A 13,188-nucleotide genomic window follows, 5' to 3' on the forward strand; every position below is an offset into this window, starting at 1 on the left:
ATGAACCATTCAATCACACAAAGGTGGACTGCTGAATACAGTTTATTATTATTATTATTTTGGAAAATATATGACTAGTTTTTTTTTTTAATTAAACATATTTTTCTCACATTACCCCCCCTCCACACACACACACTATGACTAATCTGAAGCTCTGTTCCAGTGGCGGCAGGCTGACTCCATCCGTCACCTGGGCAAGGTAACACTGGCGCAGGAACAGGACTATACGGGTCTGGTGGTGGGCTGCGTGTTGGTCAGCCTGCTGCTGCTGATGCTCGCCACGCTCCTCATGTGGCGCAGGAACAAGCGCATTGACGGTGAGTCCGAGTTTGAGGTGAGGACCTCCACCAAGGCCTCATCGCGGTGAATTGCTCGATGCTAACTCGAAACATATTCAAAAAATGTTTTACATTTATAATTAAATGGGCAAATCGTGTTCTGTATTCCTGTTTCAATTGAAATTTTGTTACAGAGCAAAATAATGTATGATTAAATAAATAAATTTAAATACCTGATAGCCACAGATGGCTTTCATGCTAGCTTAGCATGTAATGCAATACAAAAAGATCTGGGTGTTTTTCTTGGTTCTTAATATCGACTCTTCTTTCTCCATCTGCCCTGGATGTCCCACTTCTGTTCCTCCTGTCCCACTTTCCATCTTGACTCCCCCCCCCCCCCTCCCCCAAACCTCCTTCCTGTAGATCTGTCCGAGGTGTGGTACGACAGCCGCGGTGACATCCAGCATCTGGACAGACTTGCTAGCGCCAGGAGTGTCAGTCCCACGAATGAAATGGTGTCTCACGAATCTGTGGACTACAGAAGTACGCTGCTGGAGGGTACGTTGAAGCTTCCCCTCTATCTGCACTCCTTACACACCTTTCACGCCATTGTCGCTGCTCTTCTGGACTTGTTTTGTCACTTGGGAAACACTTAACAAACAACAAAGAATTGCTTCCAACATAAGGTTAGGTCAAAATGCCGCCTCCCAGTGCAGGATTCCACCTTTCCTGTTGCCATATGGCCTCCGACGACTATTGCGGCTTCCCGCATTTAAATATTCAGATGTTTGGGGACAGTGGCACTGCAGGAACAACAGCTTTCAGTACAACGTGGGTAGGTATGAAGAGTTGAACCAATTAGTTGAGTAGTCGGTGAGTTGACTTGACTCTGCGTCAACTTTAAGCCTTTAAGTCGATTAATCGCTAATCACATGTTGCTAACAACGACCACATCACACAGCAACATAATAACAAAATACGTCAAATCAAAACTCAAACACACTCCACAGAAGTTTTTGGGGTGCCTGCCTGTGATAGCGTAGCATTGTCCGTGAGTGACGCGCCTCGCGATATTGGCGTGTTCAATGTCATTTTCATCACACGATTGTTGACTGCAAATAGTGCTTAGCTGTTCAACCAGTAGCTACAGCAAGCTACCTACTGGGTTTCAGGTGTCAAAACTAATTTCCACCATCTCTTTTACACACCGTCTGCCAACCCACATGGCAGACAATCAAATGATTGCATGAGAGGTGTCATGATGGAGACGGCATTATTGTATCTGCCTGTTCCTTTCAATCAGATGACATAATTGGTTTTATGTGTTCTCTTAAAAGAAAGTTCTAAGATCAACTCCCGGCTCCCGCCAGTTGGCACGTCATCTTCCATGGCGTAAAATCAACAATCTCGAGACAACGCCCGCCGGCCCACCACACCTGAACGACAATGATTTCATCTGTCTACCTGGTGTGCAGGAACATGACTTTAGCTTATTAGCGATGAGCACACCCACACGCACTCCCTCAGGAATGATGAACACAACAGAGACCCCTCCCCCGGCCCCCTTACACAAATATGGCATCCAGACCTGCGTCAACACGTTTGTAATATCTTACCTTCTTGTGTTTTGTGCCACAAAAATTCAGATTGGCCCATATTAACCCTTTTGGGGAAAAAATGCCAAAAGGTGATTTATTTATTTATTTATTTATTTTACATTTTCATTTTTTTTCTTACACATATCACAACACAAGAAATATTTATCTTTCAAACAACCCCAAACTAAATTGGCAAAAACAATCGGCATCTGCCTCAAAAACTCCACAATGGTCGGTTCCTGATTTGTCCCCCATTTATTTTGATTGTTTGTTATGTCTCAGAAATAATAAAGCTGTGAGCAGTGACTCATTCCTGCACGTTTGCGTGTTTGTCTTCCCCTTTAGACCAGGGCACGGAGCGTCCCGAGACGTGCCGGGCAGCCCCCATCCTTTTCGGGTCCAGCCGGGAACTGCTCTCGCCCCGATTTGGGGCGATGGCCCGTGGATTGGGGATGGAAGGCGAGCTGGTGTCGCCGCTGTTGATGACGCCGGTCCACATCGACCTGTCCAGTCTGCACCCCGACCTGCTGAGCGAAGTCCAGCATGTGGTGATTGCCCAGGACCGACTCCTGTTGCACCTCAATCAAGTCATCGGCAGAGGTGAGTCGTCATGCGCTGTTAGCAGAAACAGAACCAGATCACTCCGACACATCAAAGATGGCCGGCCATGGCTCAAATTCGTGCACAACAAAACAACCCTGCGGGACGCCCCAAACCCCTCTCCACCCCGCCACCACCAGCTCTGAGATTACCCCCGTGAAGGAAAAGGAGCCTCCAATTTTCGCCGCGGTTTCACCGCGACTAATTCCTGCGGCGCTGGCAACCCGATACCCTCGGCCATCTGCGGCGGCGTGATAGGGGAACGTCGCGCTCATTTCATTCCCACCGCCGCCCCCCTGAGAACTCTCATGACTACAAACTGCAGCTATAATTCATTGGAGTGGGGGTGTTAATGAATAAAGCCTGGTGTTGAGTTACTCTTGCGCAGTCGTAATCGAGTCGCATGCTGTGTTTGGAGGTGTGTAGACATGGAATATCATGTCAATGTGCTTCATTGGAGTTGCATAGATGTTAAATGAGCTGAAAATATGATTTCCTTAAAGCATGAAATCTGATGTGTTCTTGCAGGTCACTTTGGATGCGTCTTTCATGGAACTCTACTGGAACCAGACGGTCAAAACCAACACTGCGCCATCAAGTCTCTCAACCGTAAGCTCATCCTTGTATGAGTTGTCGATTTTATTTATTTTTTTAATCTATTCTGTCATACAGTTTCACACGTATTCAAATATTTCTTCTGAAATGTTTGTGCTTAATTAAAACAAAAAAATACATTTCAATTAAATTAAATTATTTTTTTTACTCCAGAAAGTTAACTTGTTTCGTTTTTGAAACTGGTCACAATTTTTAGTTTGGATTTCTTTTTCATGATCTGTCATGCAGTTTTTTTTCCAATAAAAAACATGAAATTGTAATGAGCCTTTTTATGTAATTAGTAGTGAAGTATACTTTTTTGTGTGTATTTATTTCTTTTATTTGATGATTTATTTTTGTCATATTTTTAATGTATTTAGAAATATGTAATCTTCGTGGGGGTTTTTTTCATTTAGTTTTTAGAACTTTTGAGGGGCTACATTTTAACGCATTATTTTTGGAGGGAACTTTTTATAAAAGTTATAATTATTATTTACACTGTCTCGCTACAATGGGCTGGATTATTTTTTTTGACGGAGATGTTACACTTTAAAAATCCTCCCCTAAAATACAATACACAATTCTAATCATATAGTAACATAAAATGTTTGAGCAGACAGTAAGACATTCCGTTGCCAACCCGGCGAAACGTCTCCAATCCAACAAAGTGTGACATCACAATCACGTTACCAGAGAACCACTTTATTTTTATTTAGTTTTTAACATCGGGAGCGGGGCGGAGGTGGCGGGGCTAAAAGTGATGAATTAGCATTGCCCCGGTGAGGATTTTAATCTAGTAAAGATGACAGTAAGGGGACGAGATGGAATGAGGTCTTATCCCCCGGGATGTCAACCTTTGGATTCCTCATCTCTTTGTTGCCTTTTGTTCCATGTGGAGGCTTCTTCCTGTCACTATGACAACACACAGTCCAGCCTCAAGTCCAGCAATTACATTCTGACATCCCACTTTCTTACAGAGATTCTGCAAAATTGGCACATCGGCATCATAGCGTAAAATCTAAAAAATACTGTGACTTTCAACCAGAGCCCAGTGACATGACAGCATCTACTGCTTTGAACACAACAAAGCGAGTTGTTGGGGCTCTGATCCTAGACACCTGAAGTGAGGTTGCACTTCGTCGCAGTCATGCATGGGGTCACCCCTCCCCCAATTTATAACAACTCGATTGACTTCGTTCACATGTCCGTCCCAATCGAGACATTCCTTTCAGATCGTCCGCTAGTGGAGCTTATTTAGAGCGCCCTGTTGTTGGCCACAGTGCATACATGTCACATTGAGGAAGGAAATAGGGGGCGGGGGAGATATCTTGAAAGCCAACATGTGGACCAAGCCTTTGCATTGGTGTGGCTGCTTTAGAGTGCTTTGTTGTTGGCCATGAGTGCATGCATGCCAGAGTGAAAAGGGCCCAAAGTGCAAGGAGAAGAAAGAAGGGGGGATTTAAAAAAAAGTCCGACTTGTCAGCCAGTAGTAGTTGTATTTCCTGAGCCATCATTTCACGCAGACGGACTGACCTGCTTCCAAATGTACTTACCAATACTTTTTTGGTCCGCCCCTTGTCCGCAAAAAAAACAAAAAAAGGAATCACCGACTTGGATGAGGTGACCCAGTTCCTGAAGGAGGGCATCATCATGAAAGACTTCAGCCACGCCAACGTGCTGTCGCTGCTGGGTATCTGCCTGCCGCCCGAGGGCTCGCCGCTGATGGTTCTGCCCTACATGAAGCACGGAGACCTGCGTAACTTCATCCGCGACGAAGGCCACGTAAGAGGTTATCTGGGCTCGAATTGAGCCAACGGCCGTGGCATTCGGAGCCCTTCTGGCTGGCTCAGTTTTAACATGCATTTTTTTGTTCTTCAAATGGTATCACAGTGAAATGGGAAAATCCCAAAAATATCGATGCCATAAAATGAAAATGATTTTTAAAAAATTGTGATAGTGTAAGCCTTAAAATTTCCCTTCCACATCCCTTAAGCACATTTGAGGTTTCAAAACACACCTTTGATCATATTGTAAATGTATTTCAATGCCAAAAACTGGGATGTGTTTAATAAAAAAAAAAAAAAAACAGAAGAACCGCAATAAGTGAACCTCAATTTTATTTTGTTCCGTGACTGCACGAGTAACTTTTCCCATTGAAATTCATGAATGTGCTCTTTATCTGTTCCGGGCCCCCCAAAAAGAAAAACGCCAAAGTTTATTTTTCATAAGCTTCAAAGCACAATTAAATGGAACATAAAGAACGGTTTGTACATAGTGATTCATTCAACGTGATTGTGCGACTCCTTGTGGTGTGCATGCCTTGACCGCTTAGGTCAGTGTAATACTTTTATAGTAGGCTGTAGTAATATTAGTCACTTTGCGCAGAGGATAAAGAATGTATGCTTATCAGTATTGTTAGTTTTCCGATATAAGTCTCTCTGCCATTTGTGTTCAAATATTCATTGCTTAAAGGGGTATAACTCAGGCTGTGACTAGGGGGTCTTTTTAGTATGGATGACGACATCGATTACTCGAGTAATCAGTCATTAAATCAGCCTTACGACAGCTTGTATCACAAAAACCTCCCAAGATGAGTCGCTCGCATCTCAAAGCACCGCTGTGTACAAAAATGCAAAAAAAATGTTTTGGGACAATTCTGGAAAAGCTTGGAAGTGACGTTACTCGTGCTCCTCACCGATTGGTCTGTTGCTGTCCCGCAGAACCCAACGGTGAAGGACCTGATGGGCTTTGGACTCCAGGTGGCCCGAGGGATGGAGTACCTGGCCAGCAAGAAGTTCGTCCACAGGGACCTGGCGGCCAGGAACTGCATGTGAGTCCGCAGAGAGTGTCCAACATCCAACCCGTAAACCAAAAGAGGGTCACCAAAGGGTCTGGTATGGTTTATAAGTCACCGGCGGTGAATGAGTCAATACAAATAATCGGAATGTGCCTCCATTTTCCATTTTTTTGTGTTTTATGAAAAAAACGACTCAGGCAATTGTACTTAGGCCAACGACATATGATATAAAAGAGCTGTAAATGTCCATCATTGACCGATTCCTTACGGAAGAAAAGTTTGACGTTCATTTCATTTTGTTTTTGTGTGGGCAGGCTCGACGAGAGCTACACGGTGAAGGTGGCCGACTTCGGGCTGGCTCGCGATGTCTACGACAAAGAGTACTACAGCGTCCACAATAAGAGCGGCGTCAAGCTGCCAGTCAAGTGGATGGCGCTGGAGAGCCTGCAGACGCACAAGTTTACCGCCAAGTCTGACGTGGTACCAAAACAACATCAAATTTATACCGAAAGAAAATTTCATAATAACACTGACTTATCAAGGTATGAAGTGTAAGAATTTCATGTCCGTTGACACCTGTTTGCGTTTACTCTACAGTGGTCGTTTGGCGTGTTGCTATGGGAACTGATGACCCGCGGGGCGCCGCCCTACTCAGACGTCAACTCGTTCGACATTACCGTGTTCCTCCTGCAGGGGCGCCGCTTGCTGCAGCCAGAGTTTTGCCCCGACTCACTGTAAGTGTCATCCCGCTCATGCCTCCATATTGACAAAATAATTCAAAACGGATAATGCAGTGCACCCCCAGATGCTCATTCATGGTCTGGCGCCTGCAGATTCATCTATTCTATTTTTTTTTCAATATTTTCGGGGTGGTTGCAGCTTCAATGGCTGTTTTTCATGGAAAATGCTTCTTGGAAGTGTATCGCATTTTTTCAAGAATTTTTGGTTTAAGTAAAATAATTGTTAGTTCACTTATTTTTAAAAAATGTTTTATTGTGAGTTTTCTGCAGATAAAATGCACAAAAACAAATGGAGTAAAAACTTTTGTATGACTGATATTTGATTTTATGTTAAAATTTGAAATATTTTTTTTTTATTGTAAAATGATATGTAAAGATTTTGGTGGGAAATGGAGAATAAAAATAAATCAACTTTTAGAAAAGTTTCAAATATTAAGAAAAATCTAAAATAATATCATGCAAGTTAAAAAGAAGAAAAATCGAACAACACAGGTGATAACAGCGTAGAAAAGAAAATTGAATGTGTTCAAGTTCTTTAAAAAAGACCCTTTACAATTTGGAAAAGTATGCAGGACAGTGCAAAAAAAATAACAAATTTTTAAAAAATGCCTCAACTCTGGGGAAAAAACTGAATTTCAGACCTGCGAAATGTGCTGTGATATCAAACAAGATAATTATTTGTCCGAAAAGCTCTCATCAAGACCTTTAATTTGAAAGACAACATCAAGTATTTTGGTGCTGATTTGTGTGTGAGAGATGGAGAAGCAAAGCAGCAAATTCCAGCAACATGAACCAAATGTGACATGTCAACTGCTGGCAAAGGCGACCCGTTTTCTTACCGCCTCTGCTCCTAGAAATTGGATGCCAGCTTTCTTTCCCTCTTTGTGCTTCCTTATCTTGATTCGGGGCTTAGCGCCCTTTGCGGCCGCATTCCAGACGCCCTCATCAGCCAAGTCCATCAATCAGGCAAAGTGTCAAAGGCAGCAGAGATTTGCAATGTATCTTCCCTTCCTTGTCAAAGAACTTTTTTTTGCGGGGGAGGGGTCCGCTCCTCTCCTGTTTTGACGGGTGGCGTTTCCTGACGCACTGAGGTGAAACCTGATGGAGTATAAGTACAAACGTTTTCTAGTTCTTTTTTGTTTTTCATTCAAAGCCATGCTAGGTCAAATTTGGTAGGTACGTCGATCACAAAAAAGTCTCAAGCAGCCATACCCAAAGATACACAGGGAGTCTCCCATTTTTTAAATTCAGCTGTCATTTTAGGCCTGTTTTAACCATTTTCAAGGGTCCTTCAAAAACAAACCAGCCTTAGCCCCATTCACACTATTCCCGTCTCAAATTTGACCCCCCATCCCCCGCGCCGTCTTCCTTGCAGCTACACTGTGATGGTGGAGTGTTGGCACCCGAAACCGGAGCGTCGTCCATCCTTCTCCGACCTGGTGTCTAGCATCGCGAATATCTTCTCCAGCTTCAGCGGCGAACACTACGTCCTGCTCAACACCACCTATGTCAACATCGACAAGATGAGCCCTTACCCATCCCTGCTCGTCACCACCGACCCGGGCTCCTCGTCCTCCTCTTCCTCGTCGTCATCCCAACCCTCCACTTCCCTGACGTCCCACCCGCTCCTGTTTTGCCACCAGGAGCGGGAGTGTTGCGCCTGAGGATGACGAGGGAAGAACTACTGTGTGTCCCAACACTGGACAGAGGACAAGCTCTAAATGTAAATAGGTTGTCGATCGTCTCGAGTTGTTGACTTCCCGGACGTTTTTGGGAGGAAGTCGGAAAGAAGCCTCTAAAGGAGGGTTGCTTCCTTCTTGTTAATGTGAATTTTGTTCAATGAAAAAAAAATAATGTTACAGCTCTGCGACAGAAAACAAGACAAATCTCAACGGTTCATCTTTTTCACGAATTTTTTTTTTTTTTGATCACAGCGTATGGGTGGACCACGGTGGCAAATTTTGACTTCAAGGCACTACGTTTGATGATCATCAACATGATCATTCTGATACTTCAGAATCACACGGCACAGAGCAGATTGTCCAGAAATGACAAAAAACAAAAAAAACAAGAATTGATTGTTTTTTTTTAAAAAAAAATTATTTTTGTTGTTTGTTTTTGGGATTTTTTGTGGCCGCATCGACTGACTGAATGTTTACTCTGAGGAAAAAAAAATGTCTGTATTATAAGTGTAGCGGCGACCCACTGATGATGAACTCACTGCCATGTTGTAAATAAAAAAAAACACGTTGAGTCATGTTGAGCCTGACGTTGGCCACTCCGATTTTGGAAAACGCGCGTGCGCGCGATCTAGAGTGTCAAAACAAGCCTGGAGGTACATGTTCATCTTCTTGCACGATCCTACAAATAAATCCACATCAGTCGCCTCCGTGCGTGCTTTGCACATTCTAATTGAACGTCCTGCATGGACACACCTGTCCGCCAGGTGAATGCATCACACTCTCGTGTAATTACACATGTGTGAATTATGGCCGCTGTCATTCTTTTTTCACAGCTGTGACCTTAATTGACGCATACATAATCATACACTGACAAAATTTCAGGTGTGACCGGCAGAATATGAACATCACAGGGGTTGTTGGGGCCTCAAACGCCTGCTCTCGTTGTTCACATGAGCATCCTTTTCCTATTGGCTGAGTATAACCTCCAACCTCTGACCTCCTGTTGAGCTCTCGATTTACAACCCCAGAGGTCTAGACAGTCCCCACCCCCATCCGCAGACCCGTTCCCGTTTAATCTCAGTCGTGACCGTGGCTTTGAGCCTCTTTGGAAGTTGTCTGTTCAATGTTTGGCATGTACGTCTATGTAATGACATTTTTTCAAAATTCAACGCCCGAAGCCAGTTTGACTTGGCAACTTGAAATTTGGTGGGCGTGCCTGCTCCAAGGAATCTCACAAAAAGGCGTTAAGAATCCTGCTTGAAGACACTCAGAAGTCTGAGATGTCTATTCAAAGAACACATTTTCGGCTTGTGTCCAAGGAACCTTGAAAGACAAACTTGTCTGCTCTGTTGCTGTTTTTCCAAAAAGAGACAGTTACACCTAGCAACATGAAACTTGATAGGCATGTCTATCATGAGTAGACAGCCTAAAAACAAAAACAAAACAATTGGGGGAAAAAAGTAAGTCTGTTATTTTGGTTTAAAACTGACATTTTAGGATAACTTCCATAGAGACTTAAAGGCAAACTCAACTGCTTGGACAAATGAACCTCCAAGGCTTCACCAGGCAACATCGGATGTATATTATAAGCCAACCCACAAAAATACGGTGCCATGCCGAAAAGGGCACAGGGGGTCTTCCATTTGAATTTTAAGTGACCATTTTAGGGCTCATTTCAAAGGATCCTTCAAAGACAATGCCCTGGAATGTTTTCCAAAAGTAGCCCCTTAGTGCTTGACTTTACATCGTTATTAGAGACCACTTTATAACAATGGATATCAATGGGTTTTATTCTCATTTTGCCCATTCCCAGGCAGTCTTTAAAGACAAATGTGCTTGAGATTATGCCGTAAAGGTATCCAATTTGAACGTTTAACTCTGCCACCTCCCTCCGCTTCTTTGCTAAGCAGTTGTAACCCAAGAACATGCGCCACACCACTGCGCTCTTTGAGCTCTGGCAAACATCCTGTTGGACAGCATTCAAAATCAATATGTTCTTCTTACAACAGTTTGCAGATGATGTGAAGAAGATAAAGCCCTTTTACGGAGACCTTTTGCACACAATGAGCGATGACAACTGAGCGGTGGTCGTCATCCGAGTGTTGTTTACATGGCGACACAAAGCCGTTAGCTAAACGCTCAACTCCCTTCTTTACACCTGTGTCACGTGATGCTCGTGGACACGACCACTCGGGACGAAGAAGGTCAACATGAGAGGTTTGTGACAAACTCGCCCACATGTGTACCTATCTGCAAAGAAAACAGTGATGTATGTTTATATGCAGGAGCGAGTGTGTAAACCCTGCTGCGTTCATGACTGCTGGGACATATGGGAATTTGACCCATAGCTCACGACGTCCAAACTTAGTAGCTCATTTCAAATGTAAATAAAAAATACACTGCGGAGTTTGTATAGGTCTGTCATGGTTAAGAATTGCGAAGCTCTCAATTTACCTACCGGTGGATTTACGTTCCAACCCTCATCTATGGGTCGTGACCGAAAGAACGAGATCCCATATACAACCGGACAAAATGAGTTTTCTCCGCAGGGTGTCCGGGCTCTCTCTTAGAGATGAGGTAAGAAGCTCGGTTATCCGGCAGGGGCTCGGAGTCCAGCTGCTTCTCCTCCACATCGAGAGGAGCCTGGTGAGGTGGCTTGGGCATCTGATTAGGATACCTGAATGCCTCCCTGGTGAGGTGTTCTGGGCATGTCCCACCGGCATGAGGCCCCCGGGGATGACCCAGGACACGCTGGAGAGACTATGTTGCCCAGCTGGCCTGGGAACGCCTCGGGATACCACGGGAAGAGCTAGAAGAAGTGGCTGGGGACAGGGAAGTCTGCTGCCCCCGAGACCCGACCCCGGATAAGCGGTAGAAAATGGATGGATGGATTTATGGACAAAAATACACAACTGGCAACTTAAAAATATGTTCAGATATGAATGTTACACATTGCCATATAGTTCGCTACGCTACACAATCAGAATCAGAATCATCTTTATTGGTCATGTATATAGAACACACAAGGAATTTGTCTCCGGTATAACACGCTGCATTAGTATCATCGTAAACAAGTACATGACAAATAGGTATGCAGGGACATTTCGCAATGTAAGTGAACCGTAGTGCGGTGGTACCACCCAGCGACAACTGTGAGACAATGTGCAAAGTATCAAGCAGAGCTAAAGTGAACATTGGTAGAATTCAATACTATGACAGTTTGTACAGTTGGTGCAGAAAATCATTGAACCATTTTAGAGTGACCAGTAGCCCTATTTGTAGTACAAGAAGAGTGACTACGTCAGTGACTGTTTAGGGAGTTCATGGCTAGAGGGAAGAAGCTGTTTAAGTGTCTACTGGATTTGGTGCGCATGGATCTGTAGCGCCTGCCTGAGGGGAGTAGCTGGAAAAGGTGGTGGGCAGCGTGCGGGGGATCCAGGAGGATTTTCCGTGCCCTTGTCTTGATTCTTGCAGTGTGCAAGTCCTCAAGAGTGGGTAGGGCGGTGCCAACGATTTTTTTCTGCCGTCCTAACTGTCCGTTGAAGTCGGATTTTGTCCTTTTTTGGGGCAGCCCCAAACCAAACACCGAAGCCGAACACGGCTTACTTACAGAAGAAGACGGAAATGATAAAACCTGATAGGTCCCAAAATATACCATACATGGTATGGTATGATCATATATATATACTGTAGTACACTAAGTGTGCTATAGTACAATGTGGTTCGGTATGACATGGTATAATATGGGGGCTTCATATGATACGGTTTAATATGTTATGGTACAATAGGAAGATAAGGTTGGGTCTATTTACCGTAGAATACGGTACAGTTTTATATGGTGCACTCAGAAGCTACTCTGCATCATTCCCAACCCCCCCCCCCCCCCCACCCCCGGGAGCCTGAAGTTGAACATTTGCCACTTTTCATGTATATGGAATGCAGCAGGAGGTATTCTGTGTACTTAATAGATCATAGAATTTTTCCCAACCCAGTGGAAACCCGTGGAACAAAGCACACTTGCTGAACCTGATGAGCAATGAGTCCCGAATAAATCCATTAGGGTACAGTTTCACACAAACATGGACACGCGTTGGCACGCTGTTTTTGTATGTTATCAGTGAGATAACGCCACCAAAAGAATGCCATGTAACATTCTGACCTACTGAGTCAACGTGCACCCATTCAAAGCTCTTAATGGGCTTTGGCATGAGAGAAAGCAGGGAGGCGGATGGCACCGAGTGGTAACACACACACACACACACACACACACACACACAGACATACACACGCGCACACACACACGCGCAGAACACGCTGACACAGAGCGCCTCCTATTGACAGGCTCTGTATGTGCAGGAAATGCTTTATTTCTTTTGCTATTCAAAACGTGGAAAAACGTTGTTCATAAATGTGGTGAATTTGAGGTGTTGTCTTACTTAGCACAGTATCATGTTTTATTGAACCACATAGTAGTATTGTATATCATATACAGTATTATAGTACCGTATCATATTATAGCATATGCGCATTGCACCACATTGTATCATTCCATATAAAAACGATACCATATCGATCCTACCGTATCTTACTGTATCATACCGTGTATCGAAATTTTTCGTATCAAATTGTACTACACTTCAGCATCGTACTGAATTGTATGACAGCATTTTGTCTTGTTTTACATCTTATCACATCGCATAGTCGCATATTGTATCTCACATTTCACATTGCATGGAATGCACTCCATCATATCGTAATTGTATCGCACAGCGAGCACCTCATTGTATCATGATGCATTGTATGTTATTGCTTCATAGTGAGCCACACCACAGTATTGTTGTATTGCATAGCATTATATCATATTGTACAATACCAGACCTTATTATACCTTATTGTATT

General features: G+C 43.8%; 1 protein-coding gene and 1 long non-coding RNA gene across 2 annotated transcripts in view; one reads left to right on the plus strand and one right to left on the minus strand.

The window, feature by feature from the left end:
- The window catches only part of met (MET proto-oncogene, receptor tyrosine kinase), a 48,848-nt gene extending 39,857 nt beyond the window's left edge, over nucleotides 1–8,991 (plus strand). The window contains exons 14-22 of the mRNA XM_052061216.1: nucleotides 164–317; nucleotides 702–836; nucleotides 2,222–2,476; nucleotides 3,005–3,085; nucleotides 4,671–4,852; nucleotides 5,791–5,900; nucleotides 6,182–6,347; nucleotides 6,465–6,601; nucleotides 7,983–8,991. Coding sequence (XP_051917176.1) covers nucleotides 164–317; nucleotides 702–836; nucleotides 2,222–2,476; nucleotides 3,005–3,085; nucleotides 4,671–4,852; nucleotides 5,791–5,900; nucleotides 6,182–6,347; nucleotides 6,465–6,601; nucleotides 7,983–8,271 — 1,509 coding nt within the window. The 3' untranslated portion in view covers nucleotides 8,272–8,991. The remainder of the gene's footprint in view (nucleotides 1–163; nucleotides 318–701; nucleotides 837–2,221; nucleotides 2,477–3,004; nucleotides 3,086–4,670; nucleotides 4,853–5,790; nucleotides 5,901–6,181; nucleotides 6,348–6,464; nucleotides 6,602–7,982) is intronic.
- Nucleotides 2,373–2,745, minus strand: LOC127597900 (uncharacterized). Its single transcript, XR_007961800.1, has 2 exons — nucleotides 2,629–2,745; nucleotides 2,373–2,491 (listed from the first exon to the last, which is right to left on the minus strand). It is a non-coding gene; the product is annotated as an uncharacterized LOC127597900 (long non-coding RNA).
- Nucleotides 8,992–13,188: the final 4,197 nt, after the last annotated feature.

Source organism: Hippocampus zosterae, chromosome 3 (genome assembly GCF_025434085.1).
Source record: "Hippocampus zosterae strain Florida chromosome 3, ASM2543408v3, whole genome shotgun sequence".
Classification (NCBI taxonomy): domain Eukaryota; kingdom Metazoa; phylum Chordata; class Actinopteri; order Syngnathiformes; family Syngnathidae; genus Hippocampus; species Hippocampus zosterae.